The 25,409-nt window shown below is 38.2% G+C and overlaps 2 protein-coding genes and 1 pseudogene across 2 annotated transcripts; 2 read left to right on the forward strand and 1 right to left on the reverse strand.

The window, feature by feature from the left end:
- The first annotated feature begins 9,218 nt into the window (after positions 1–9,218).
- LOC104085900 (asparagine synthetase [glutamine-hydrolyzing] 1-like) lies at positions 9,219–11,979 on the forward strand (annotated as a pseudogene).
- Positions 11,980–12,427: 448 nt separating this feature from the next.
- LOC138891459 (asparagine synthetase [glutamine-hydrolyzing]-like) lies at positions 12,428–12,770 on the forward strand. Its single transcript, XM_070178944.1, has 2 exons — positions 12,428–12,532; positions 12,603–12,770. The coding sequence occupies exons 1-2, from the start codon at positions 12,428–12,430 to the stop codon at positions 12,768–12,770; spliced, it is 273 nt and encodes a 90-aa protein (XP_070035045.1).
- Positions 12,771–13,375: 605 nt separating this feature from the next.
- LOC104085901 (protein PMR5-like) lies at positions 13,376–16,555 on the reverse strand. The gene is made up of 5 exons (XM_009590018.4): positions 16,128–16,555; positions 15,866–16,037; positions 15,502–15,680; positions 15,254–15,412; positions 13,376–13,925 (listed from the first exon to the last, which is right to left on the reverse strand). Exons 1-5 carry the CDS (start codon positions 16,445–16,447, stop codon positions 13,583–13,585), a joined length of 1,173 nt encoding a protein of 390 aa, XP_009588313.1. The 5' UTR covers positions 16,448–16,555; the 3' UTR covers positions 13,376–13,582.
- Between the last annotated feature and the right edge of the window lie 8,854 nt (positions 16,556–25,409).

The raw sequence follows: 25,409 nt of genomic DNA on the forward strand, positions 1-25,409 counted from the left end.
ATTGAGCCCAAGGTTTATAGGCCCATTTGAGGTGTTGAAACGAGTTGGGGAGGTTGCTTATGAGCTTGCATTGCCTCCCAGCCTATCGGGAGTTCATCCGGTTTTCCACGTATCTATGCTCCTGAAGTATCATGCCGACCTATCACATGTGTTAGACTTCAGCACAGTTCAGCTAGATAATAGCTTGGGTTATGAAGAGGAGCCAATTGCCATTGTTGATAAACAGGTTTGCCAGTTGAGGTCCAAGAGGGTTTCTACAGTAAAAGTCCAGTGGAGGGGCCAACCAGTCGAGGAAGCGACTTGGGAGGCCGAGGAAAACACAGACTTATTCAGCACTTCAGGTATAATTCTAAACCCGTTCGAGGATGAACGTTTGTTTAAGAGGTGGAGAATGTGATGACCCAAAAAGTCATCTTTAAATTTAATAATTAATTATGTGTTCTAAGACCTCGAAAAGTACTATTTATTATTTCTCGACTTGCGTGCGCAATCCGTAAAATTTTATGGAAAGTTTTTATGTGAAAAATAGATTTAAAATGTGGATTAGAGCTTTAAAACTCAATTGAGTTGACTTTGGTCAACATTTTGAGCAAACGGACTTGGATCAGTATTTTGACAGTTCCGGTAGGTCCATATAGTGATTTGGGACTTGGGCGTATGCCCGAAATCAAATTCCGAGGTCCCTAGCCCGGGATATGAAATTTTGAAGAAAAATTAAAATGTTTAAGTTCGAATAGTGACCGGATGTCTAATTATGTGAAAACCACCCCGGAATAGAATTTTAATGATTCCAATAGCTTCGTATGGTGATTTTGGACTTAAGGGCGTGTTCGGAATTTTATTTGAAAGTCCGTAGTTAAATTAGGCTTGAAATGGCTAAAAATAAGAATTTAAGTTTGAAAGTTTGACCGATGAGTTGACTTTTTGATACCGGAGTCGGAATCCAGTTCCGAAAATTTTCATAGCTCTGTTATGTCATTTATGACTTGTGTGTAAAATTTGAGGTCAATCGGAGTTGATTTGATAGGTTCCGACATCGAATGTAGAAGTTGAAAACTCTTAGTTTCATTGGGGTATGATTCATGATTTTAGCATTGTTTGATATGATTTAGAGGTTTTACTTAGTTCGTATGATATTTTAGGACTTGTTGGTATATTTGGTTGAGGTCCCGAGGGCCTCGGGTGAGTTTCGGATGGTTAACGGATCAAAAAATTGGACTTAAAAGCTGCTGCAGTGTTTCCTCTTCTGTTGGATATTCTGAGTTGATATCGAGCCCAGGTATCGAGCCCAGGGTTGACGAGGCTCAGGCTCGAGCTTGAGATCGAAGCCACAATCGAAGGTCCAGCTCGAGGACATGATCGAAGGTAAGGCTCGAGGGCTAGGATCGAGACCCATGCTCGATGCCCTGATCGAAGGCCCAGCCTCGATGTCCTGATCGAAGGCCCATGCTCGATGCCCTGATCGAAGGCCCAACCTCGATGCCCTGATCGAAGGCCCATGCTCGACGCCCTGATCGAAGGCACATGCTCGATGCCCTAATGGAGGCCATGACCAAGGTCCAGGCTCGAGCCTGTGATCGAAGCCGCGATCGAGGCCCAGTTCGAGGACCAGTTCCGAAGGCTGCTGGGCAATTTTATAAAAAGAGAGCATTCGTCCCATTTGCCATTTTTGACGAACTTGAGCTTAAGCAGAGGTGTCTTTTGGCAGATTTTCAAGGAAAAAATATTGGGATAAGTGATTCTAACTCGGATTTGGTCTACATATACAAGTATATCATTGTTTTCACAATTTAATTAGTGTTTTGAGATTGAAATTTGGAAAAGTTTAGAAATCTCATAGAAACGAATTTTGAGATTTCGGTATCGATTCGGAGTCGGATTTGAGTGAAACTGGTATGGTTGGACTCGTAATTGAATGGGTTGTCAAATTTCATAACTTTTGTCGGATTCCGAGATGTGGGCCCCGCAGGCGAATTTTAATTAATTTCGGGATCTTTTCTTTAAAATGTAGTATTTTCTTATAGAATTGATTCCTATAATATTTAGTGATTGTATCGAATTATTTTGGCTAGATTCGAGCCAGACGGAGTTGGATAATCATGGAAAAGGCCTTATAGTGGATTAAATTGGAGCAAGACGAAGTAACTCTCTTGTCTAATCTTGTGAGGGGGAAATTACCTCATAGGTGATTAAAATTAAATATATTTTTGCTAAATTGCGGGGGCTACGTACGCACGAGGTGACGAGAGTCCGTGCGTAGCTACTATTAATGCTAAAATCCGGGTAGTTTAGGACTCAAAGCATGAATTACTTGTGTAAATTGTATTCTTTATTAATTAAAATATTTGATGTATATATTGTGAATTGTTATGAAAGGTAGAGAAGTATGAAATCTTCATATGCTTAATTTTATTTAGATTAACTAATTGTTGAAATAAATTGTTATCCTCTCGAATAAACTTTACAATAAATACTCATATTCTGGAGGTACATAAGAAAATGTCCTCCTTTCTTGTGGATGGGGCCGAACGTCTCGGCATGATAGATGCATCTATGGATCGTGTCCATGTCCCTCGGCAGCGTACACAATATTCTGGATCGGGCCGAACGACCTCGGCAGAAATCGTGCTTAATAATAATAATAATTACACGATACTTTGACGGTTTATTGCAGCTTGTGAAGCCATTTGATAAATTGAAAATTCATTGAAATTGAATTGCAGTTTTGTAAAACTATTTGATAAATTGGAGTTTTTATTGAAATTGAAGGATTTAATATATATATATATATATATATATATATATATATATATATATATATATATATATATATATTGAAAATTATTGCATTTTGAAGGATTTTAATTATTTTCTACTGGTTAAATAAATTATTGTTATATTCTATGAATCATGCTGATTTAAATATTCTAACTTTATTTCTATTATTATTATTGACCCATAGTGAGTATCAAAGTCGGCCATCTCGTCTCTACAACTTCGAGATTAGGCTTGATACTTACTGGGAACACGTTGTTTATGTACTCATACTACACTTGCTGCACTTTTTGTGTAGGATTTGAGACACGTACTAGTGGAGGACCTATCATCACATACCCATGTCATCCCGAGGCATAGTGGTGAGCTGCCTTTCTGAGCCGTTCTGCAACTACCAGTGTCTCTTCTTATATTTACATTCTGTCTATTTCATTTCAGACAGTATTTGGAGTTTTATATAATCTACTAGATGCTCACTCACTTGTGACACCAGGTCTTGGCACACACATTGGTAGAGTTTGGGTTTATATTTTCTTGGTTTTAAATTTTATCAATGTATGCTTAATTTATTAGTTGGCTTGCCTAGCTGTAGTGTTGGGTGTCATCACAACCTACAGGTGAAATTGGGTCGTGACAGTGACCATGCCACGGGAACCATACTCATAGTCATGAAGATTTATTATTAATCGCGCCTAAAGCAAGCTGCGATGTTAATAAGTAAGATCTATTACTTGGCCCAAATCTCAAACCCCAAACTCACTTTACATATGAGCATGGTCCATTTTTGCATAAACAAATTGTTGTCTTTCTCCCACGTCACTATTTTTAACTTTGACAAGAAATCAACGAAACATGATTAATAACATCTACTAATTCAACTTAACTAGACAAACAAATTATAGCGGTAAAAGATCCGCCGAGACAAGATTAACATGATTAGAGTAATTAAAGAAACAATAGAACTTAGCAGGCTTTAGGAAATTGGCCTACCAAATACTAATTCAACATCTCTTAAATTAAACCCAGGGAAAACACAACCGAACAATGGAGAAAATATCATGCCCACTCACCATAAACTTTTTCAAAAATAACAGTGAAAAAGAATGGACCAAAGCTTTCACCAACAACAACCGAGTTATTACCCAATACATTTTCTTATGAACACAATACTAACGCAAATATTCACAAAAAATAAAGTTGATAAGATGTTAAAACATTCTACAAAGTAGAGCAACAAAGAACTAGTTTGACATTTATCGAAACAGAGTGAAGACAAATACTAAAAACAACAATTCAATATCCAAAAGATAAGAAAGAAATGGACCTTTTGTATTTAATAATTTGCCTCGAATGTGATTGCACTTTAAATTCGAACAAAGCACGGGTTACTATGGACCGGATCTCGACACAACGATCAAAATTCGAATAGAAATGCGAACCGAACCACGAACGACACCTCGAACTCAGTCAAACTTCATGTTTTTGGAACCAAATCCGAAATCAGAAGCAAGAAGCAGAGGTGTTTTTTTCTCTCTCTTTGATTTTCTTCTTTCTAAAACTAATTAGCCCGAACAATCAGATTTTTGTATGCCTTTTCTTAACAGTGCCGATGTTGTGTGTGTTTCCGGCGAGTTAATGGCGGAAAAAGAGCTGGGGGTGCGGCTGGTTCCCCCTGTCTTAGGGTAAGAAAAAGTTATTTTTATATATGCGGTGGGAAATTAACTAGGGCCGTTAGATTATGGGAGAGTAGATGGCTGGGATTGGGAGTTTAATTGGGGCGGGCAGATGGGTCAAGTGGGTTGGGCTGATAGGACAGCTGAGAGGGTATTGGGTTGGGTCTTACTAATTAAATTTAAACCAAAATACTACTACTATAAAATATCAAACAACCTTAAACTAGATTAAAGTGGTACTATATAATAAGATGTAAAATATGAGACGACTTTCTTATTTTCTTTTTCCCTTTTTTTAGAATTTATATTAAAAATAAAATAAAGTGGACTAAAATTCTATTAAATAAACTTTAATAAACACATAAATACCAAACGAAACAAATTTTAAAAACACTAAAATAAGTTGAAAATCGGGACGGGTCAAAAATTACATGTTTACATAGTTCGGTGAAATCTACACACATCCACCACTTGTCGTTCTTCTTTTTTACCATGACTACGTTAGCCCATTGGGGGTACTTCGACTCCCTCACGGAACCGTTTTTCAATAATTTTTCCACTTCTTCGCGCACTGCATCATTGATTGCGAAGTTAAACTTTTGTCGAGCCTGCCTCACCAGAGGGTAGAGTGGATCGACGTTTAATTTGTGTGTGGCAATATCCTTTAGGATACCTGTCATATCTGCATGGCTAAAAGCAAACAAGTCTGCATTAGTACTTAAAGTTTGCAGCCGATGTAAGCTTTCTTGTTGTGGTCGCTGCTATTTAATTGGACGGGGTCGAGGTCCTCTATAATTGATCCTGCGGCCTCGACCGAGTCGGGGTTTTTGATGACATCTTCACTGTCATCGCTTACCGACCTCAACCTTGTTGATTGCTATGCCTCTCTCTCTCTCTCTCTCTCTCTCTCTCTCTCATATTTTGGATGGCCGTGCAGTCTAGGGAGATGCGGTAGCACTCTTGGGATGTGCGTTGCTCCCCGCATATGCTGAATATGCCCTATGGAGTTGAGAATTTGATGACTTGGTACAAGTTGGAGGGTATAACTCCCACGGTGTGTATCCATGGTTACCCTATTATGGCATTATATGTCGTGTCCTGGTCCATGATGTAGAATGTGGTCTCCAGAGTGACGCCACCCGCTAAAACGGGGAGCGTGATCTCGCCAAATGTTCGTTCAACTTCATTGTTAAAGCTTGTTAGTGTGATGCAGTGTTGTACAATCTTATCCTAGAGTTTCATTTGTGTGAGTACTCGAGGATGGATAATATATGCGCCGCTCCCATCATCTACCATAATTTGTCTCACGTCGGTATCTAAAATTTGTAAAGTAATAACTAGAGCGTAATAGTGAGGGAATGCCAAATCATTGGTATCTGACTTATCGAAGATGATACTTTCTTCGAGTTCATCATACCGTTCGTGGGTGATCGACTGTTTGAGCTTGTGGGTTGTGGTGAACTTCACGTTGTTAATAGAAGCACCGTCCCCGCCACCGATGATCATATAGATGGTACTAGCTGGTGAGGGTGGCTTTGGCGGCCCTTGATGTTGTTCGCGTCCCCCGGTAAAGTTGGTCCTTCTCCGATCGCTAATCAATTCTTTGAGGTGTCCCTGTCGCAGCATGTTTACGCCCTCCTGTCATAGGGCGATGCAATCTTCAGTTTTGTGTCCTCGCTCTTGGTGGAACTCGCAGATGGCATCTGATTTTCTGGTATTTGGGTCTGACCTCATCTTTTGTGGCCACTTTACCTTTGGTCCGAGCTTTTCCAAGGCATAGACGATCTCTGTAGGTGACACGCAAAAATTATGAGCGGATAGTAAAGGGGGCATACCTCTCTCATTCCGGTGAGTCCTTGTTCTTGATCGAGGTGGGCCTTCTTCATGGCGAGATGAGGATACAGCGGAAGTTCTGACATATGGTAGATGTCGTTCCCGGTTTGGCCGTGAGGCCGCTGGATCTCTTCTGATATCACTTGTCCGATCTTTTCTGGATTCTGCTTGTACTGAGGTCAGTCGATGAGTCGGCCCATTGAGGTCGTCTTCTTCTGCTCGGACTTCGGCACAGTATGCATTATGTATTTCATCCCAGGTCGTTGGGAGATATTTCAGTCGGCTTAACAATTTTATCGTCGTCCATAACCATTTCTGTTCAGCCCGTTTTGAAAAGTAAATACTGCCATTTCTTCTGATACATTGAGTAAGGTCATTCTTACTCGGTTGAAACGGGCGAGGAAGTCCCTCAGTCCTTTTCCTGGGGACTGTTTGATAGCAAAGATGTCATTCACTCTTGCCTCGGCCTTCTTGGCCCCAGCATGGGCCGTCACGAACTTATCGGCCATTTTCTCAAAGGTTTCGATGGAACGTGTTGGCAGTTGCGAGTACCACGTTAATGCACCTCCCGTGAGGGTTTCGCCAAATTTTCTTAGCAGAATGGAGTGTCACACCTATTTTTGCCCCAAAAGATATATGTGTTATGGATTGTTGTGGGTTAAAGAGTTTTCCAATTAAAGTGACAAATTTGAATATGGATTATTTTATTTATAGAGTCGCCACTTGAAATTAATTTTTTAGGTGTTCCAAGTCACCTTTTATTTGAATCCCTAGTCAAAGGAAGGTTTGACTATATTATTATTGGTCTGCAAAAATAAAGTCCGAGTAAGAAATTTTGTTGACCGGGGAGAAGGTGTAAGGCATTCCCCAAGTCCTGTAGTTCTAGCACGGTCGCTTTATTGACTACAACTTGGCTTGAATTAATTTTCGATAAACTGTGATTTATTAGTTTTCATGTTTTATCTGTCCGCTTTTATATTAAAATATGAAATTATCTTTGAAACTAATCACGTGTATGAATCCGTTTTGTTTATTATGCCAAAATCATGTCACGTGTACGTGCATGCAATTAATGGCATTTTTATTATATTTTAGGTTGTTTCGCCCAAAGTTGCGCGAACGCATACCTTGATTTTAGTTTTGGGAATCGTAATTATATCATGCGAACGTATACATAATCACGATGATTCAATTAATTATGAGTACACCTAAAGCATTCTAGCGCATTCAAGATTTCTTTCTTTCTTAAGTTTGAGATTATTGTGAAGGCCATGAATTATGGACTTGTGGAAGAAGTGTATGATTTTAGATATTTGAATAAATAAACCATCATATACCAATACCCTACAACCCAACAATTGAAGCCCAAACTCATTAGGGTCCAAATCTTCCCAACTTTAAAGCAAGTTTGAATACCATATTTTCAAAAATATGATTAAGCATATAACATTTAAGGACTAACTTACATTATTATTTATAAAGTTTAAAGGCAAATAAATAAAATTACATGAAATAAGATAAAAAGAACAGAGGGAAGAATAAACCTTTAATGCAAAATTTTCAATTAAATGAGTCTCCAAGAACAGGTACAATAACTCACGAACAAGCATAAGCGACGAATAACATCAAACCTAGTGAACAGAGCTCCAACGGAATCCTCGACCTCTACTATTGACTCCACTTTTTGGCGTGTAAAAAATGACGTTATGAAGTATTTTTGTTGTGTTTTGGGTGATGACTTGTTGGACTGTTTGAATAAAAGACGAAGAAAGAATGACACGAGTAAAAATTCCCTTAGCGTAGAAGAAGAAAAAATAATTTCTGTCAATTCCCTCCTCCCTTTTTTTTTCTCCTTCTCCCCCTCCTTTTCTCCTCACATTTCTCTTCTATTTATACAAAAAAGATTCGAAATTTTTCAGATTTTATTTATTATTTTATTATTTTATTATTTTTTAATTAAAAAGAATTCCCACTTCTCATTTTTCTTTTTTTTTTAAAACAAATAATTCTCCACGTTCCTTTACTTTTATTTTTAAATTTTTCACCTTTTTTACTTTACTTTTTTTTATTTTTCACTTATTTTACTTTTCTTTTTTTAATTTTCACTTATTTTACTTTTATTTTTTAAATTTTCACTTTCTTTTACTTTTTTTTTAAAAAAAAATCAGCTACAATTACTTTTATTTTTTAATTTCATCTTTATTTTACTTTTTATTTTTTAAAATTTTCACATTCTTTTACTTTTAGTTTTTAAATTTTCCACTTTCTTTTACTTTTTAAAAAAATAATTTCCACCTACTTTTACTTTTAATTTTTTATTCCATATTTTTAATTTTCCTATTATTTTATTTCCATCCGAAAATTAAAAAAAAATTAATTTTTTCGTTTTTTTAAATTTATTTTATTTTAAAATAAAGATAAAAAAATAAAAATAATACTAATAGTAATAATTTGACATTTTAATTCTTACCCTATATTAAAAAATATATATAACAAATCTAAAAATATATATATTAAATTTTTAAAAATATTTACATAGTAAAAGGTGATAAAAATTCAAATATAGTCAAAAAATAGGTGCTCACATGCAGGATACTTGTTCTTTGGCGAGGTCATTGCCTTTCACAGCGGTGACATAATGGGTCACATGATCCTCGAGGTCAGTCGTGCCATCGTATATTTTTAGATAAGGCGGCATTTTAAAGGTCTTTGGTATGGCATGTGGAGTAGCGCTATCATTGTATGGCTGCTCGACGAACCGACCAGCATCTCTCTTCGGCAATAACTTAGGAGCACCCGGTATTTTATCGATCCTTTCTTGGTTTTATCTCATTTGATCCCGAAGTGTCTTGTTCTCGTTTTACATTTCCTCCATCATTTTCAGAATGGCTGTGAGAGTGTCGTCGCCTGCATTGTTAACAATATTGTGAGTAATACATGTCGTCGTGGGTGGAGGAGGGGGTTGATCATGTTGCTCGTCCACTGGTGATGCAGCACAGGTTCTCGCCTTTGCTGCAGCCGCGTCCTGAACGGGCTTATGGAGGACACTGGTCAGTGTATCAGTTAGCCAAGCCTCAAAAAGCTTCCTTATCGCTGGTGGTGTCTCCTATCCCACGGATGTGGAGGCTGTCTTGCCAAAGGATTTGGTGATGCTGTAGTGGGGAGGGGGTGATCCACCTCACCTAGGAGAGGCATTGGGCGTTGTTTCCTCGTCCACTTCCTCAGAGCTTTCGTGGTTGATGTCCATAAGGTTGGTTGGAAAGTCACTCATTATTCTCGTTCTTTCTTCTCTGTTACCTGCCATGTTAGATCTATGCATGTAGAGAGAAGAAGGTTTTTCTTTTTACTTTTGTTTTGTCAGTAACCAGTGTTGGTTGCAGATCTAGAAGAAACCAAAAGACTTAGCTAGAAAATCCCCACAGACGCCAAATTGTTGACCAAAAAGTGTAATTTCGGGTTAAAATATTTAGTTTATATAATAAGGGGTTAAATCAAGTTAAGAATAATAACTCTAGATACTAATCTCTAAAATATGCAGTAGGTTGGGACAGATCCCGTAAATAGTTGATGACAACAAGTGCGGAATATTCTTAAAGCATGAACATTGATGGAGATATAACTAACAATAAATGGCAATAAATGGCATTTAAGTAAATAAAGAGAATGATTCACCCAATAATGGATGGGTTGAATGAATGTTTCTCCTGACAATGATGAGTTACCGATAGATCCAAGATTTGTATGAACAATCCTTAGATCTGGTGGAAAGGTGGGGAATAATATGAACAAGGATCTTTATCAAAAGGTAGTCTTTGTATTCTTCTCGACCCTTGTTGACATTTCGATTACGACGCTTGTCGACATCTCGATTACGGCTCATGTCGGCACCTCGGCCAATGACTTTGGTGCACCTTGAGCGAGCTCGACCGACTCTTTCCTTAATGCCATATTACGCTAAATTTCCTAGGGACGGATTTTGGCCTATACAAGTTTAATGATGAAATGAAAACTGATGATTGACAATGAACTATTAATCTATCAATCAATCAACTGCACTTAATTCGATACAAGTTGGGGTCGACGACCGATATGATTCATTTTATCCTTTCCTCCATTTAGTGTCGTTTTCCTTCAAATAGTTGATGATTAATTACATGCAAAAATTTCAGGTAAATGGAGAAATCTACAACCATGAGCAACTTCGCAAGCAATTGCCTAATCATAAGTTCCGGAGTGGAAGTGACTGTGATGTCATTGTACACCTAGTGAGTAATCTAGATTACTCATCTTCCAACTTAGGAAACATGTATGTATATGTAAAATTATCCCCTCATTATTTCATCATCTTTATGTACATTAATCAGTACGAAGAACATGGTGAAGATTTTGTGGATATGCTGGATGGGATGTTCGCTTTTGTGTTATTGGATACTCGAGATAACAGCTTTCTTGTTGCTCGTGATGCCATTGGAATTGCTTCCCTTTACATTGGTTGGGGACTTGTAGTTTTCTATGCAATTTTCTCAGTTGAAAACTTTGCTATTTGAAATTACCATTTTGAATCTTTATAGTACTTGTTAATTTGGTATTATAATTCTGTTTTGTCTCAGGGTCTGTGTGGATATCATCTGAGCTTAAGGGCTTGAATGATGACTGCGAACATTTTGAAGTTTTCCCACCGGACACTCGTACTCTAGCAAGAATGGTGGCTTTAGGAGGTGGTACAATCCTCCTTGGTTCTCTGAGGCTATTCCTTCCACTCCTTATGATCCCTTAGTTCTCAGGCGCGCCTTTGAAAATGTGAGTTATTATTGTTGTTGTTGAAATGGATCCAACATGTTGGTTCTAAGGCTGGATATCATTGTGCAGGCTGTTATCAAAAGGTTGATGACTGATGTCCCTTTTGGTGTTTTGCTCTCCGGGGGACTCGATTCATCCTTGGTTGCTTCGATTACTGCTCGTTACTTGACTGGCACAAAGACTGCCAAGCAGTGGGGAGCACAACTTCATTCCTTTTGTGTTGGCATTGAGGTCAGTCAATCTTGAGCAGAGGTGGTATTTAGAGCAGATTCTATAGTTCAGTTCAACTGAACTTATTACCTTTGCCCTAAACTATGTATAAAAATACAAAAGAAGTGTACATTTAATAGGATCATACTCATTTTGAACCCGTTGTTTCTAGATCCTGAATTCAAATTTGATCCTGGGACTTTTGTGATTAAAAGATAACAAAGAGAATTCTCTTGCTTGATCTTTTCTTTAACTCTTGATACCAAGTTGCCTGCTTTCATTGTACAGGGCACACCGGATCTCAGTGCTGCAAGAGTAGTTGCTGACTACTTGGGAACTGTTCACCACGAGTTTCACTTCACTGTTCAGGTTTTGATGGAACAACTTTAATTTTTTACTTGATCTATTATCCTTTGTGCTTTTGTTTTGTTTATCTGATGGCAAACAATATATTCCACATTTGCAGGATGGAATTGATGCAATTAAAGATGTTATTTACCATATGGAGACATACGATGTAACGACAATCAGAGCAAGCACTCCTATGTTCCTTATGTCGCGTAAGATTAAGTCACTAGGAGTGAAGATGGTTATATCTGGGGAAGGCTCTGATGAATTGTTTGGTGGCTACTTGTACTTTCACAAGGCTCCGAACAAGGAAGAATTCCACAAGGAGAGATGTCGCAAGGTAAGAAAGGGGTTCCTTGTTTTAAACCTTATCTGTAAAACAAGAAGTTGAGGAAATGCTGATCCTTTTTCTTGTATTTCTATGCAGATAAAAAGCACTTCACTAATATGACTATTTGAGAGAAAATAAGTCAACATCTGCATGGGGCGTAGAAGCTAGCGACCCATTTCTAGATAAAGAGTTCATCAATGTTGCCATGAGTATTGATCCAGAGTGGAAGTTGGTAAGAAATTGAGCTTCAATTGTTGATGGATAGAAGTATATATAACTGGAGCCACAATCTCTAAGACTTGGATTTTATCCATTTCAGATTAAACCTGAGCAAGGGAGGATTGAGAAGTGAGCTCTTAGGAGGGCTTAGGAGCATCCTTACCTCCCAAAGGTCCAACTGATTTCTCATTTACAAGTGATTTGAATGGTTTTATTGTTGACTAAAACTAACATTTTCATGTTACATGCCCTGCAGCATATCCTATACAGGAAGAAAGAGCAATTCAGTCATGGTGTAGACTATAGTTGGATAGGTGGACTCAAAACACATGCTGAACAACATGTGTGTTTTCAGTAGTTAATCCATAAATATTACTACTGCTTTATCTTCCAGTTCTTATATGATTTAATAGTCAAAGAACCTTGATCCTTCAGGCAGGGCTGCTATTGATGTACATAACTCAGCTTATGAGAATAAATTACCTCCTTTAGCTAATGGGAAACTGGCCACAAAGATCACTGGCAATGTGCCAGCTATGGTTGGAGTTGGTGCTGCCCCTGAGCTCATAATTAGGAGCTAGCAGCAGTGTTGTCCAAAACTTGTTGCTCATGTTTGAGCTTAGCATGTTTTACTATTATTAAGAATATTAGTCTACTATTATTGCTGTTAAGAAGGGCGGCATGTCTTTTTAGTTGTTCTGCTGCATCAAAGAACATTAGTTCATGTAAATATAGAATAAAGACCTGATGGGCCTTGTTGGGGGGGGGGGGGGGTTAAGGTGTTGAACAATATTAATAAAATATTGTTTGAGTAGCAAGTTAGCCAGTCTTAGGAGCTTGTCAGTTCCTAAATTATTGTCTCATTCCCTTTTCTCTTGGCCTTTTTTCCTTCCTCTCTCCTATCTCATTTTCCCTTTGTACAAGGTGCAATCAGTTAAATGTCATGTTTGTGAATCAGAAAATCAACCTAGACTTTTTATATTGCTAATTGCCATTTAAGCCCTGCCCTTGCCCATTTCAGAAGGACCCTATTATTGGATGGATAGAATTATTAATAAAAAGAAATTCTTAAGAAATTTCCAAGAACCAGCATTTCTTTTGAGACAGATAAGCGAATGAGTCAAGTCTAGCAAAAAGGAACAAGAAGTAAATAAATAAAAAAAGAAAAATAACATAGAAACCCATGGGTTTGAAGTAGCCATTATCCAATAAATTAGCAGAACAAATCTACAATGCCGATTCAGTTTTACTGTTAAACAGCCTAAGTAACTATATAAACTCATTTAAAAGTCATCATAATTAATTGCACTACTAGTGTGAACATTTTGTGTGTCTTAAAATGAATTGCATCAATAGGCTAGCAAAAGGTAAAAAACTACTAATACTATATAAGTTAGTAGAAAAGGGCAGAGTAAAATAATTGGTTCCAAGTATCAGGCAGGCCAGGAAGGCACCAATGAGTACAATCAGCTTTGTTAGGGTTAATTCTTTGCTGAGAATTGAGATCACCACTGTAGATAGAGGGATGTGCATCTTTCCTCATTGCTGATAACAATGTTATATCCAGCAAAAATGGTGGGTTGTTCATATCCCTTATTACTGTCTGCACCACATTCGTTTGGTCCGAGTACATTCCAGGGTTCATTGAGCCAGTCAACAGGGTAGTTGTTACGGGGCTCGTCTCCCCGTAACAACTTCCCGATGTTGTCGCTGCACCACCGTTCCATACACTTGAGCTGCCAAAACGTTTACATTAGTTTATAGTTATCCTAACGGTATATATTTTGTTTAGCACTTCCTATAAACAGAGGCGGATCCAGGATTTCATAGCTACGGGTGCCACTATATTTAATACAAACCTACCACTAATCGAGGAAATCGAATTAGGGTGTACAATATGTCGCTTCGCGCTGCTTTGAATTAATTTGATTCAGTTTTATTTTGAATTAATATGGTTCGCTCTACAAAAATATTTTATGCATAAATAAATACGCGATAACCAATATGAAAATATTTCGTCCTTTATCGAAATTAAGAAGAAAAAAAACAACATTAGATGGATTAAAAAATAAAATGATTAAAATCATATTCATATAAATAGTTTAAATCTAGAAAAAGAAAACAGTAAGAAAGATATAATTTAACTAAATAATAAAAATGAGGTTGTACAAAGAGAAAAAACAAAGATGAAGAAATCAGAGAAATTAAGAAAAAGAGAGAAAAGATAAAAAATGAAAAAAGAGACCCGAGTGGAAGAACGAACTGGATTGCCTGGTAGTTGTTGGTCTCGATCTTGAGTGTGCAAAAGTTGCTTACTAACCATGGCACCTATGTCCATTTTGTGCTTTCGGGTGCCACTCATTTATAATATACAAAGTTTTCGTGAAATACCAATAAATTACATAAAACTCTGCCCGAGTGTCCGGGTGGCCTACTACCCTCTCTGCTCTATATAGATCCGTCCTGTCTATAGGTCAATTCTATTTAATATCATATTAGTGAAAGTGAAAAATAATATTAAAATAATAAGAGTTGAACAGTCAGTTCACAAGAAAAATATCAATGTAAAGATAAAACTTGAAATATTAAGTAAATATGAAATTGTATAAATTAATAGTAAATTGTACGTATAATAATTTGTAATCCACTATTGAATTTGGAGTTCCCACAAGTGGGTACAAGTACAACACATGTGAAAAGCTTCTGTTATTATATACACCGACGAGACAAGCGAGCCAGAATAATGCAACAGTCATGACCTCAATCTGAAGTGGTCCTACATTTTCTCTACGACACACAACGTTTCAAGAAAATGGTTTTATTTTGTTCTAAACGATGGAGTACTTTTTTTCCTTCTAAATTTGAAATGCTTTAATTTAATGAATGTTAAAAATTTAAAGATTTAGGGTTATAAGGTCCAAGTTGGAGTGTACTAGATGACAGCTAATGTGGGGGCAAAGGCAGCAAGCATAGGTCAAAAAGAGAAATCCAAAAGTGACTGAAATTGCCAAGGGATAACAATTTTTGGAGGCGAAAAAAAAGAGAGAAGAAACAGTTGACATACTCGTAGTGGTTAGGGGAAGTGGCCTGAAAAAAGAGTCTGGTTCTACTTCTGTCAATGTTGGAATCAACCCATCTTGCCCACGTTCTTAGCCCTCTCTCCATTGCCACCAATGGATCCATGTCTTCATACATTCTCCCTCCATCATCTATGTAGTCCCACCTGCATTTTAATTACCATTTTCACCCTCCTCTCAAAAATCACATCCAATTGCTAAACACATAATGAGGAAACTTGGGAAAGGAAAGTACCCTTGAGAAGAGCCTTTGTGAGTCCACCAATGACCAGTGTTAAAAGATAACACATCCACACCTCTCCAAGCATTAGCATTTCCTCTTATATCATTCAATCTAAGCACTCTCTTTCCTTGCACAGTGTCTATGTCCACCAGATATTGTGCTTTGTGATACGATATTGTCACTCCATAATCCTGCATTCCACCACACATCCATATGTTTTAGGACCAAACCACACTAAAATCTACAATACAAATCTTGTTAACAGTTACGCCTCAATCACAAGCAAGTTGGAGTATGAATTAAGCTCATTTGAGACCAATATGAATCCTATTGGCGAAAATATTTGTGAAATCCACATAAAAATTGAAAGGCTTACCAAGAACTTGAAAGTTGAAATGGGGTAACTCTTGGACATTTGCGTTTGAGATTTTGGGACATCAGCTGAAATCAAACAAATCAACGACTCCCATTGATCCCTCCCTAAAGAATCACCCACAAACATCACTGTTTTCCCTTTCATTTTCAACAGAAACTCAAGCCCATTGAACCTATCAAGAAACAAAAAACACCCCCAACAAATCAAAAAAGAAAGAATCTAAAGATCAAAACTTTGTTGGAAAAAACCAAGATTCAGGTACCTGGGCAGCTCACAATTTGCAGGTTTCCAACGGTATTTAAGGTATTCAGTGTCAGGTCGGCCGTAAAGTTGACAGTTGAACTGAACATCGACAGCAGGGCAAGAAGAGGATTGGTACAATGGGTAAGTTTCATCATAAACCCAAGTACCCATAAACAGAGAACATGATGTTTGGTTCCCTTGAAGTATTGGGCTTCTGTTATTTGGGTTATTATTATTGTTATGGTGATGCTGCCTATATAATACAACTGATGAAACTACATAAAACTGTAATAAAAGAAGCCATACTAGAGAACAACCTAATGAAGTGAGATGCTCCATCTGAGAAAAGGGTCAGGGAAGGGAAGAAAAAGGGTACTTATAAAGCAAAAAGGTTGAGAGAGAAGAAAAGAAAAAGTGTGAAAAGGGAAATAAAAAGAAAAGAATATCGCTTTGTGTAATGCACTGTTGTTACAAAGAAAGGAGGAATGGGCCTATGACTGATGGGGAAATGGAGATTTTTTGTTGACTTGGTTCACGTGCACTGATATATCCTATATCGAGAGGGGGATTAAGAATTTGAGTTTCATTTAATTTATTAAATTTAAGATTTGTTATATATATTTATTTGATGAATTTCTTAGCATAGATTAAAAGTTTGAACAAAGCTATTAAATTTCGACGAATAAATAAGCTATACACTACATCGGTCCGGGCTATCTTGGATCGGTTATGACTAGAATTCAGAATTTTAGGTTAATATGTGCAGAGTCAGAAATGTGTAACAATTTTAAATTTGAGCTGAAGATGAACCTTTGCTGGCTGCCTGAGGTTGTGGCGGGAAATTGATTTCACAAATTTTGATGCTTAATTAGACGACAATTACTATAATAATCACTAAAAAAGTTGAAGATTTGGGACAAACCTTTGTCATCTAGCAGGCTAGCAGCTTTGATTAGATCCAAGTTCTAACCTCTCAAAATAAAAACCTTGTTGACAAAGAACAAATTTTGTTTGCACATATCGACCAAATTAACTTTTTCTGTAGGAGAAGGTATGTGGACCATGAAAAAAATCGTTAATTGCGATGAATTGTCTAAATACAAATTCTTAAAAATCATATAGCTGATATTAATAAATAAAAGCATAATCAATTGATAGATCATCTATATCACATTGGGAATATTTTTTTTTGTTTTATTAAAAGGTTCATGATTCAAGTCAAGCCATTAATAGTCCTTAGAGTCCAACTTCTTCTTTTTTAAATTTTTTTTAAACTCTTCCCAAATTAGAAGGATCTACAGTGTTTCTATATTTCCTCTTCAGCGTGACTCGAACTCAGGACCTAACAGCCGTAAGTGAAAGTGCTTTTACCAACTAAGCAAGCCTCGCTTATACTTAAAGTCCAACTTCATTTCGCAGTAAATCTGTGAATGCAAAGTAGTATTACTTTTTTACCGTTAACCCGTTGCGCTGGTGCACATACATTTACTACTCTTATAAATATAAAATTTCAGAAAGAATTATTTAAGGCCATTATGTAAGTATATGTATGAATCAAGTCAGGACAGTCATCTCTTGTCTACAAGTTGAGGCATGGCATGGGGCCCTGAACCTGAAATTTGGGCAACTTGAACCTCTATCAAACTATGTTACAAGTAAAGAACAACTTAGGTTTCTTGCGACAATACAATCAAACCAAGTCTAGAATCAAACTTCCTATTTCAATAAATGAAAGGAGGAAAAAAATAAAAAACCAAACGGAAACTTGTAAATGGCTAATGTTCTTTGCTTTACTTCTGGAGTAAACACAGAACAACATCAATCCTATTTTGACATTGGATATATTTGAGTTAAGAGGTAACATCCCCCACAAACAAACAAAAAAAAGGGGCAAATTACATAAGTTACCCCCTAAATTATAGACCAAATCCTTGTTACATACTTTTTGCAGACGAAAATTATCTTACACACTCAATATTTTAGTGTGTCTAATACACACCATTTTGCCCATGTGGTTAGTGCGTGTTTTTTCCAACAAGTGAAGCACGTGAACAGGAGAATTTTTGTGTATATGTCATTTTTTAGTTTTCTAAAAAATTTAAATCGAGTCATCTTCTTCATTGTTTAAAAAATTCACAAATCTGCCATGACTGCTCCTTAACACTTAGACCCACTTCTCTCCACTACCCGATTTCCTTCTTCTCAAATAAACGCACCATGATTTTTCATATATGTTCTCGTTGATTAGTTTTTTGCTTTTTGCATATCTTTTGTCCGAAAAATTGTGATTTGATTCAGATATTAAAGCTTTTATTAGCTCCCCCAAACCATTCAAGCTTGGCTCCAGATTTTGCATAGAAGATTATATTTTTTGCAGAGAAACTTAGCTTGAGTTTTTGGTGTGGTGAAATCAAATTTTTCGGAAGGGTGAATTTTCGAAATTTGTCCCAACCATTAAAGCTTAGCTCAAGCTTTTGCACAAAAGCACATTCTTTAATTTTATTAAAGGGTGAATGTCTTAATCTTCTTCTCTAGGAAATATATTTTCCTCTTTATTATTACAACCTCGTTGCTTCAGTTGTGGAAGTCGGAATGACACAAATAGAAAATTAAAACAAGGTGATGGTAGTTAATGGTGAGTGGACTCTTACCGAAGAGAAATGAAAAACAAGGCGGATCTGGGTTCAAAATTTCTGATTCCATTTCTGTGGTAAAGATGAATTTTAGAGTTTTTTTGCTGGTAATTTTTGTTAGTTAATGGTGGCTTTCTTTAAGTGAAAGATGGGAAAAGAGGCTATGGTGGTTGATGATTAGGAGAGGAAGAAGACTGTAGCCATGGTGGTTTAGATGAAAAAGATGAGGGGGTTGTAATTTTAATTTTTTTTATTTTTAATTAAAAAATAATGACACGTGTTAAGACTTTATTAGTGCGTGATATTACACATAGTTTGAAAAATTGGTCAAAGAAAAAGTGGTGTGTATTAGGCACATTTTAGAAAGGTTGAGTGTGTAAGGTTATCTTCGTTCACAAAAAGTGTGTAACAGAGATTTGGTCCATTGTTTAGGGGATAACTTATGTATTTTGTCAAAAAAAAGGGGAGAAGGTTTAGAAAAGATAGCAAAATGCAAGACACAATAGCCTATGCCTGTTTCAATATTTGAAATCTCGTTTTGCGCAGCGGCATGATGGCCCATATCTATTTCACTGCTGCGGATTATATAGGCCAAAAATATGCCCTTGGAATATTTCGTATAAAATAGCATTAATGAATGTCATCGGTCGAGTTCACCTAAGCCATAGCGAGATTAATGGTTGCGGTGTCGATATAAGTCGTGGTAGAGGTATCAATAGAGATCGCAGTCAAATTGTCAATAAGGGTCGACGTCGAGATCGATTATTAGTGATGGGACTTGTAATGGCTAATTTGTCAGAATAGGGTATTAAGAAGGGGAATATTCTAGTGAATATTTCGGGTATTTATATTATTAGGATTTTCTAAGAAAATAGGTCCATATATAGAGAAAAAAGGGACAATGATAAGGGTATGTAATATATTTCTGATAAGAACACTTTATAGAGGGAAACTCTCTTTGATAAAAACATAAAGGCTACCTTTTATAAAGATTCTCGTTCATATTATTCCCCACTTTTCCACCAGATCCAAGAATTGTTCATACAAATCTTGGATCTATCTGTCATTCACTGTTGTCAAGTAGAATATTCACCTTGTCCATTCATTATCCGGCGAATCATTCTATTTATTTATATAAATACCATTTATTGACATTTATTACTAGATATATCTCATTTAGTATTTCAGATTTATTATCGTCAATCATATGCAAACTCAGATCTATCTATCTTGCATCCTTGTGCTTAATATCTAGAGTCATTATCCTAGCTAAGCTTTTTAGTTTCTTCTAGATCTACAACCGGCACTGGTTGCTGACATAAAAAAAAACCTTTTTTCTCTCCACTTGCATAGATCTAACATGGCAGGTAACAAAGAAGAAAGAATAAGAATTATCAGTGACCTCCCAACCAACCTCATGGACATCATCTACGAGAGCTCGGAGGCGGTGGACGAGGACGCAACTCCCAATGCCTCTCCTAGGCGGGGTGGATCACCCCTTCCCTATTTCAGCATCACAAAATCCCTTGGCAAGATAGCCTCCATATCCATGGGAGAAGAGGCACCGCCAGCGATAAGGAAACTCCTTGAAACCTGGTTAACTAATACACTGACCAGCATTCCCATAAGTCCGTTCAGGGCGTAGCCGCAGCCACCGCAAGAACTTGTGCTATGCCACCAGAAAATGAGTGACATGATAAACTCCCCCCCCCCGCAACAACAGGTATCACTCACAATATTATTAATAATTCAGGTAATGACGCCCTCATAACCGTTCTAAAAAGGATGGAAGAAATAGAAAATGAGAACAAGGCACTTCAGGACCAAATGAGAGAGCACCGATAAAGGATCGATAAAATACCGGGAGCTCCTAAGTTATTACCGAAGAGAGATGCCAGTCGGTTCGTCGAACAGCCATACAATGACGGCACTGCCCCGCACGCCATACAGAAAACTTTTAAAATGCCGCCCTACTTGAAAATATACGATGGCACAACCGACCCCGAGGACCATGTAACCCACTGTGTCACCACCGTAAAAGGCAAAAACCTCTCAAAGGATCAAGTATCCTCCGTTCTGCTAAAGAAGTTCGGTGAAACCCTCACGGGAGGAGCACTAACCTGGTACTCACAACTACTAGCCCGTTCCATCAAAACTTTCGAGGAAATGGCCGATAAATTTGTGACGGCCCACGTCAGAGCCAAAAAGGCCGAGGCGAGAGTGAATGATATCTTTGCTATCAAACAGTATCCAAGAGAAGGACTTAGGGATTTCCTCGCTCGTTTCAACCGAGTGAGAATGACTTTGCCTAATGTATCAGAAGGAATGGTGGTGGCCGCTTTTCAAAACAGACTGAACAGAAATGGTTCGAGAGTGACAAGAAAATTACTGAGTCGGCTTATAAAATACCCCCCCCCCCCCACACACACACACACAACTTGGGATGAAATACATAATGCATATTGTGCCGAAGTTCGAGCAGACGAAGACAACCTCAATGGGCCAACTCATCGACTGACCTCAGTACAAGCAGAATCCAGAAAAGATCGGAGAAGTGATATCAGAAGAGATTCGGCAACCTCACGACCAAACCGGGACCGACATCTCCCATATGTCAGAACTAGCTCTATACCCTCATCCCGCCATGAAGAAGGCCCATCCCGGTCAAGAACAGGGACTCACCGGAATGAAAGAGGTATGCCTCTTTATTATCCGCTCACAATTTTTGCGTGTCACCTACAGAGATCGTCTATGCTCCGGAGAAGCTCGGGTCAAAGGTGAAGTGGCCGCAAAAGATGAGGTCAGGCCCGAATACTAGAAAATCAGACGCACTCTGCGAGTTCCATCAAGAGCAAGAACATAAAATCGAAGATTGCATTGCCCTAAGACATGAGGTCGTAAATATGCTGTGACAGGGGCACCTCAAAGAATTGCTGAGCGATCGAGAAAGAACTAACTTTGCCAGGGGGCACGAACAACATCAAGGACCGCCGAAGCCACCCTCACCAGCCCGCACCATCCACATGATCATCGGCGGTGAAAATGATGCTTCCATCAACAACGTAAAATTCACCACGACCCACAAGCTCAAACGTTCGTTCACCCACGAACGGTATGATGAACTCGAAGAAAGTATCATCTTCGATAAGTCGGATACCAACGATTTCGCATACCCTCACTATGACGCTCTTGTTATTACTTTACGAATTTTAGATACCGACGTAAGACGGATTGTGGTAGATGACAGAAACGGCGCGTGTATTATCCATCCCCGAGCACTCACACAAATGAAACTCGAGGACAAGATAGTACCACACTGCATCATACTAACGGGTTTTAATAATGCAGTTGAACGAACATCTGGCGAGATCACACTCCCTGTCCTGGCGGGTGGCTTCACTCTGGAGACCACATTCCATATCATAGATCAGACACATCATACAATGCCATAATAGGGCGACCGTGGATACTCACCATGAGAGTTATACCCTCCAGCTTATACCAAGTCATCAAATTTCCAAATCCACGGGGGATATTCAGCATATGCAGGGAACAACGTACATCTCAAGAATGCTGCCACATCGCCCTAGACTGTACGACCACCCAACAAATGAAATACAAAGAGAAGGAAGCATAGCAATCAACAGGGTCGAGGTCGGTAAACGATGACATCAAGGACATCATCAAAGACCCCGATGTAGCCGAGGCCGCAGGATCGACTATAGAGGACCTCGACCCCGTTCAGCTAGATGTCAATGATCTCAGCAAGAAAGCTTACATCGGCTGCAAACTCTAAGAGCCAAGTAAGTTTTGCAAATTCTTAATTGCTAACGTGGATCTGTTTGCTTTTAGCCATGCAGATATGACAGGTATCCCAAAAGAGATCGCCATACATAGATTAAACGTCGATCCACTCTATCCCCTAGTAAGGCAGGTTGGACGCAAGTTCAATTTCTGCAATCAATGATGCAGTACGCAATGAAGTGGAAACATTATTGGAAAATGGCTCTATCAAAGAGTCGAAGTACCCTCAATGGGTCGCCAACGTGGTCGTGGTAAAAAAGAAAAACGGCAAGTGGCGGATGTGCGTGGATTTCACCGACCTGAACAAAGCTTGCCCCAAGGATTTGTTTCCGCTACCTCATATCGACCAACTCATCGATGCGACAGCCGGACATGAGTTGCTGAGTTTTCTGGATGCCTACTCGGGCAATAACCAGATCCTTCTGGAGGAAGCGGTCCAGGAAAGGACCACTTTCATCACCCATCAGGGGACGTACTGCTACAGGGTCATGCCCTTCAAACTGAAAAATATGGGGGCAACTTACCAGAGACTAGTGACGAAAATGTTCAAAGAACAGCTCGGAAAGATGATGGAGGTATACATCGATGACATGCTGGTCAAATACAAAAAGAAAGAAGATCACATCGATCATTTAAAAGAAGCCTTTGACATACTCATGCAATAGTTGAACCCCAAAAAGCGCACATTCGGCGTGGCCTTGATCCCGCCCAAGTCACACCTCAGTTTGGGGTTGTGAAGCGATCGATTGCAATAATAGTTACCCAAGTGGGAGTCAGGATCGAATCCACAGAGAGCATAGATGGGATTAGGTATATATTCGGACTAAGAGCGTAAAGTGTCTAAGATGCACTTCCACAAGCTGTGTTTCGATTCTACTTCTAAATTATGCTACGGTTTGCAAATGTAAAGCTAGATAATAATATTTTTGGTATTTTTTTTCAAGTCTGTAAAAGATCTAGGGCTGTGACTTCCACCTAGGTGTTTGCCTAATGGGTTGTGTGCTTTAGAGCGGGTTTCGTTGGTCGGGGTGTATTATAGCAATCAACACACAATTACCCACTCAATACCTCTCGGTAATATAGTAGTTTTACCCAATTTGGCTCTCTCTCAAGTCCAAATGGGTAATGCAAAAAACAGTTGATAAATGCTCAAGTCGGGCTTTACTATCTCTAGATTCAACCCTTTAATTGGGACTATCAATTTCTTGAGTTCATCCTAATTTCTTGTTAGCCAAGTTTTCCTAGACTAAGTCTCTCTTTCTCAAGTAGAGACTAAGTCAAATAGGTTTAAATCAATATTTGCAACTATTAATTCTACAATTATAGCAAGAACTAGGCTAAATATTACACACCCAACCATAAGCAAGTCCTAAATCAAAATACATATTAGGTACCCACACTAGGGTGGGTCACAACCCTAGCTAGAAATTTAGCTACTCATAGTGGGTGATGAAGAAAATAAAGAAGAAAGGATGATTAAACTCATATTTAATGATAAATAAATGAAAATCCAATGTAAAATTGACAAGCTATGATAAAGTTTCCTAAAACAGTAAAGAAAAACGGCTACCAACTTTCAGATATTCAAAACTAGACCTAATTTCGTCAAAAAAGACTATTTATACACAGTTGAAATTTTCGGACAAAATTGCCCTTTCGGAGGTTCTGCGGCCGCACAATTCAGTGTGCGGTCCTCACTTTGCTACATCTCTTGACAGGAGTGGTTTCTGCGGCTGCACAATTCTAAACTTACGGCCGCACTTCTTGAGTTCTGCGGACCGTACAATTCTGGGTGCGGCCGCACATTTGATTTCTGCAGTCGCACAATTATAGTGCGGTTCGCAGATCTTAATTGTCTTGAATTCCCAACTCTCTCAACTTTGACTTCTGCGGCCGCACAATTATTTTGCGGTCCGCACTTTGCATTGCAGCACTGTCAAATGTTCTTCTTGTTCTGCGGCTGCAGACAGAATTCTGCGGTACGCACTTTAGCCTTTTTGCTTGATTTTTTTCCTTGTTCAAAATCACTCCTCCTTGAGTTGAATTTCATCACTTTGGCTCATTTTTCAATACTCTTGCAAGTAAGCATATTTCATCAGTTTTCGAGAATACCTTTAAGCATTTTTGAACTAAAACGAAAGTCAAAAGGCGCAATTAAGTAGTCAAAATCCCCACTTATCAACTCCCCCAAACTTAAGCTTTTACTTGTCCTCAAGCAAATAAGGTAATTCCTACCTCCACAAGAAAAGAGCTATTCCAGCTAAGCTAAGGTGAATCAAATACACATCAATTGAGACCAACAATTACCCACACACTCATGAATCATCAACAGGGCAATGTTTGAAGGTTAAAGCACAAATAGCTCTAATGTGACACTTGAGCATCAAGAGTTGACTTTACTCATCAAGGAAGTTTGCACTTTCATGTAGGTCACTGTGGATCCCAAACGTCTCCTCTTATACTCTCCGTTAGCTCATCTCACTTAAGAATGTAGCACTCAATTCAATGATCTATAAAAAGTTCGCTCATCACTCTCAAAAGAACGTCACAAGTATGGATCTAAGTACCATACGCTTGCCCTTCATGTAAATCACCACTAATGTAAGCTCACTCGGCTTGAAAACACGTAGGGCTTTTTCAGCATGTAATGAAGGCTTTTGGACTAAGGTAGGAAATGTTAGAATAGAACGGGTTTATCTTTCCTTAAGCACTCCATTTTCTCTTTTTGGCTCATGCTTTGCCGACTCTTTGAGTCATTTTCTTTTTCCTTAGGGGAACTAGAGAGACTTGACATCACTCTTTCTTGGTCATGATATTCATTTTCTCCTTCTTTATTTTCTCCATGCTTTGCACTTTTGCTTTTC

Source organism: Nicotiana tomentosiformis, chromosome 6, assembly GCF_000390325.3.
Source record: "Nicotiana tomentosiformis chromosome 6, ASM39032v3, whole genome shotgun sequence".
In the NCBI taxonomy this organism is placed as follows: Eukaryota; Viridiplantae; Streptophyta; class Magnoliopsida; order Solanales; family Solanaceae; genus Nicotiana; species Nicotiana tomentosiformis.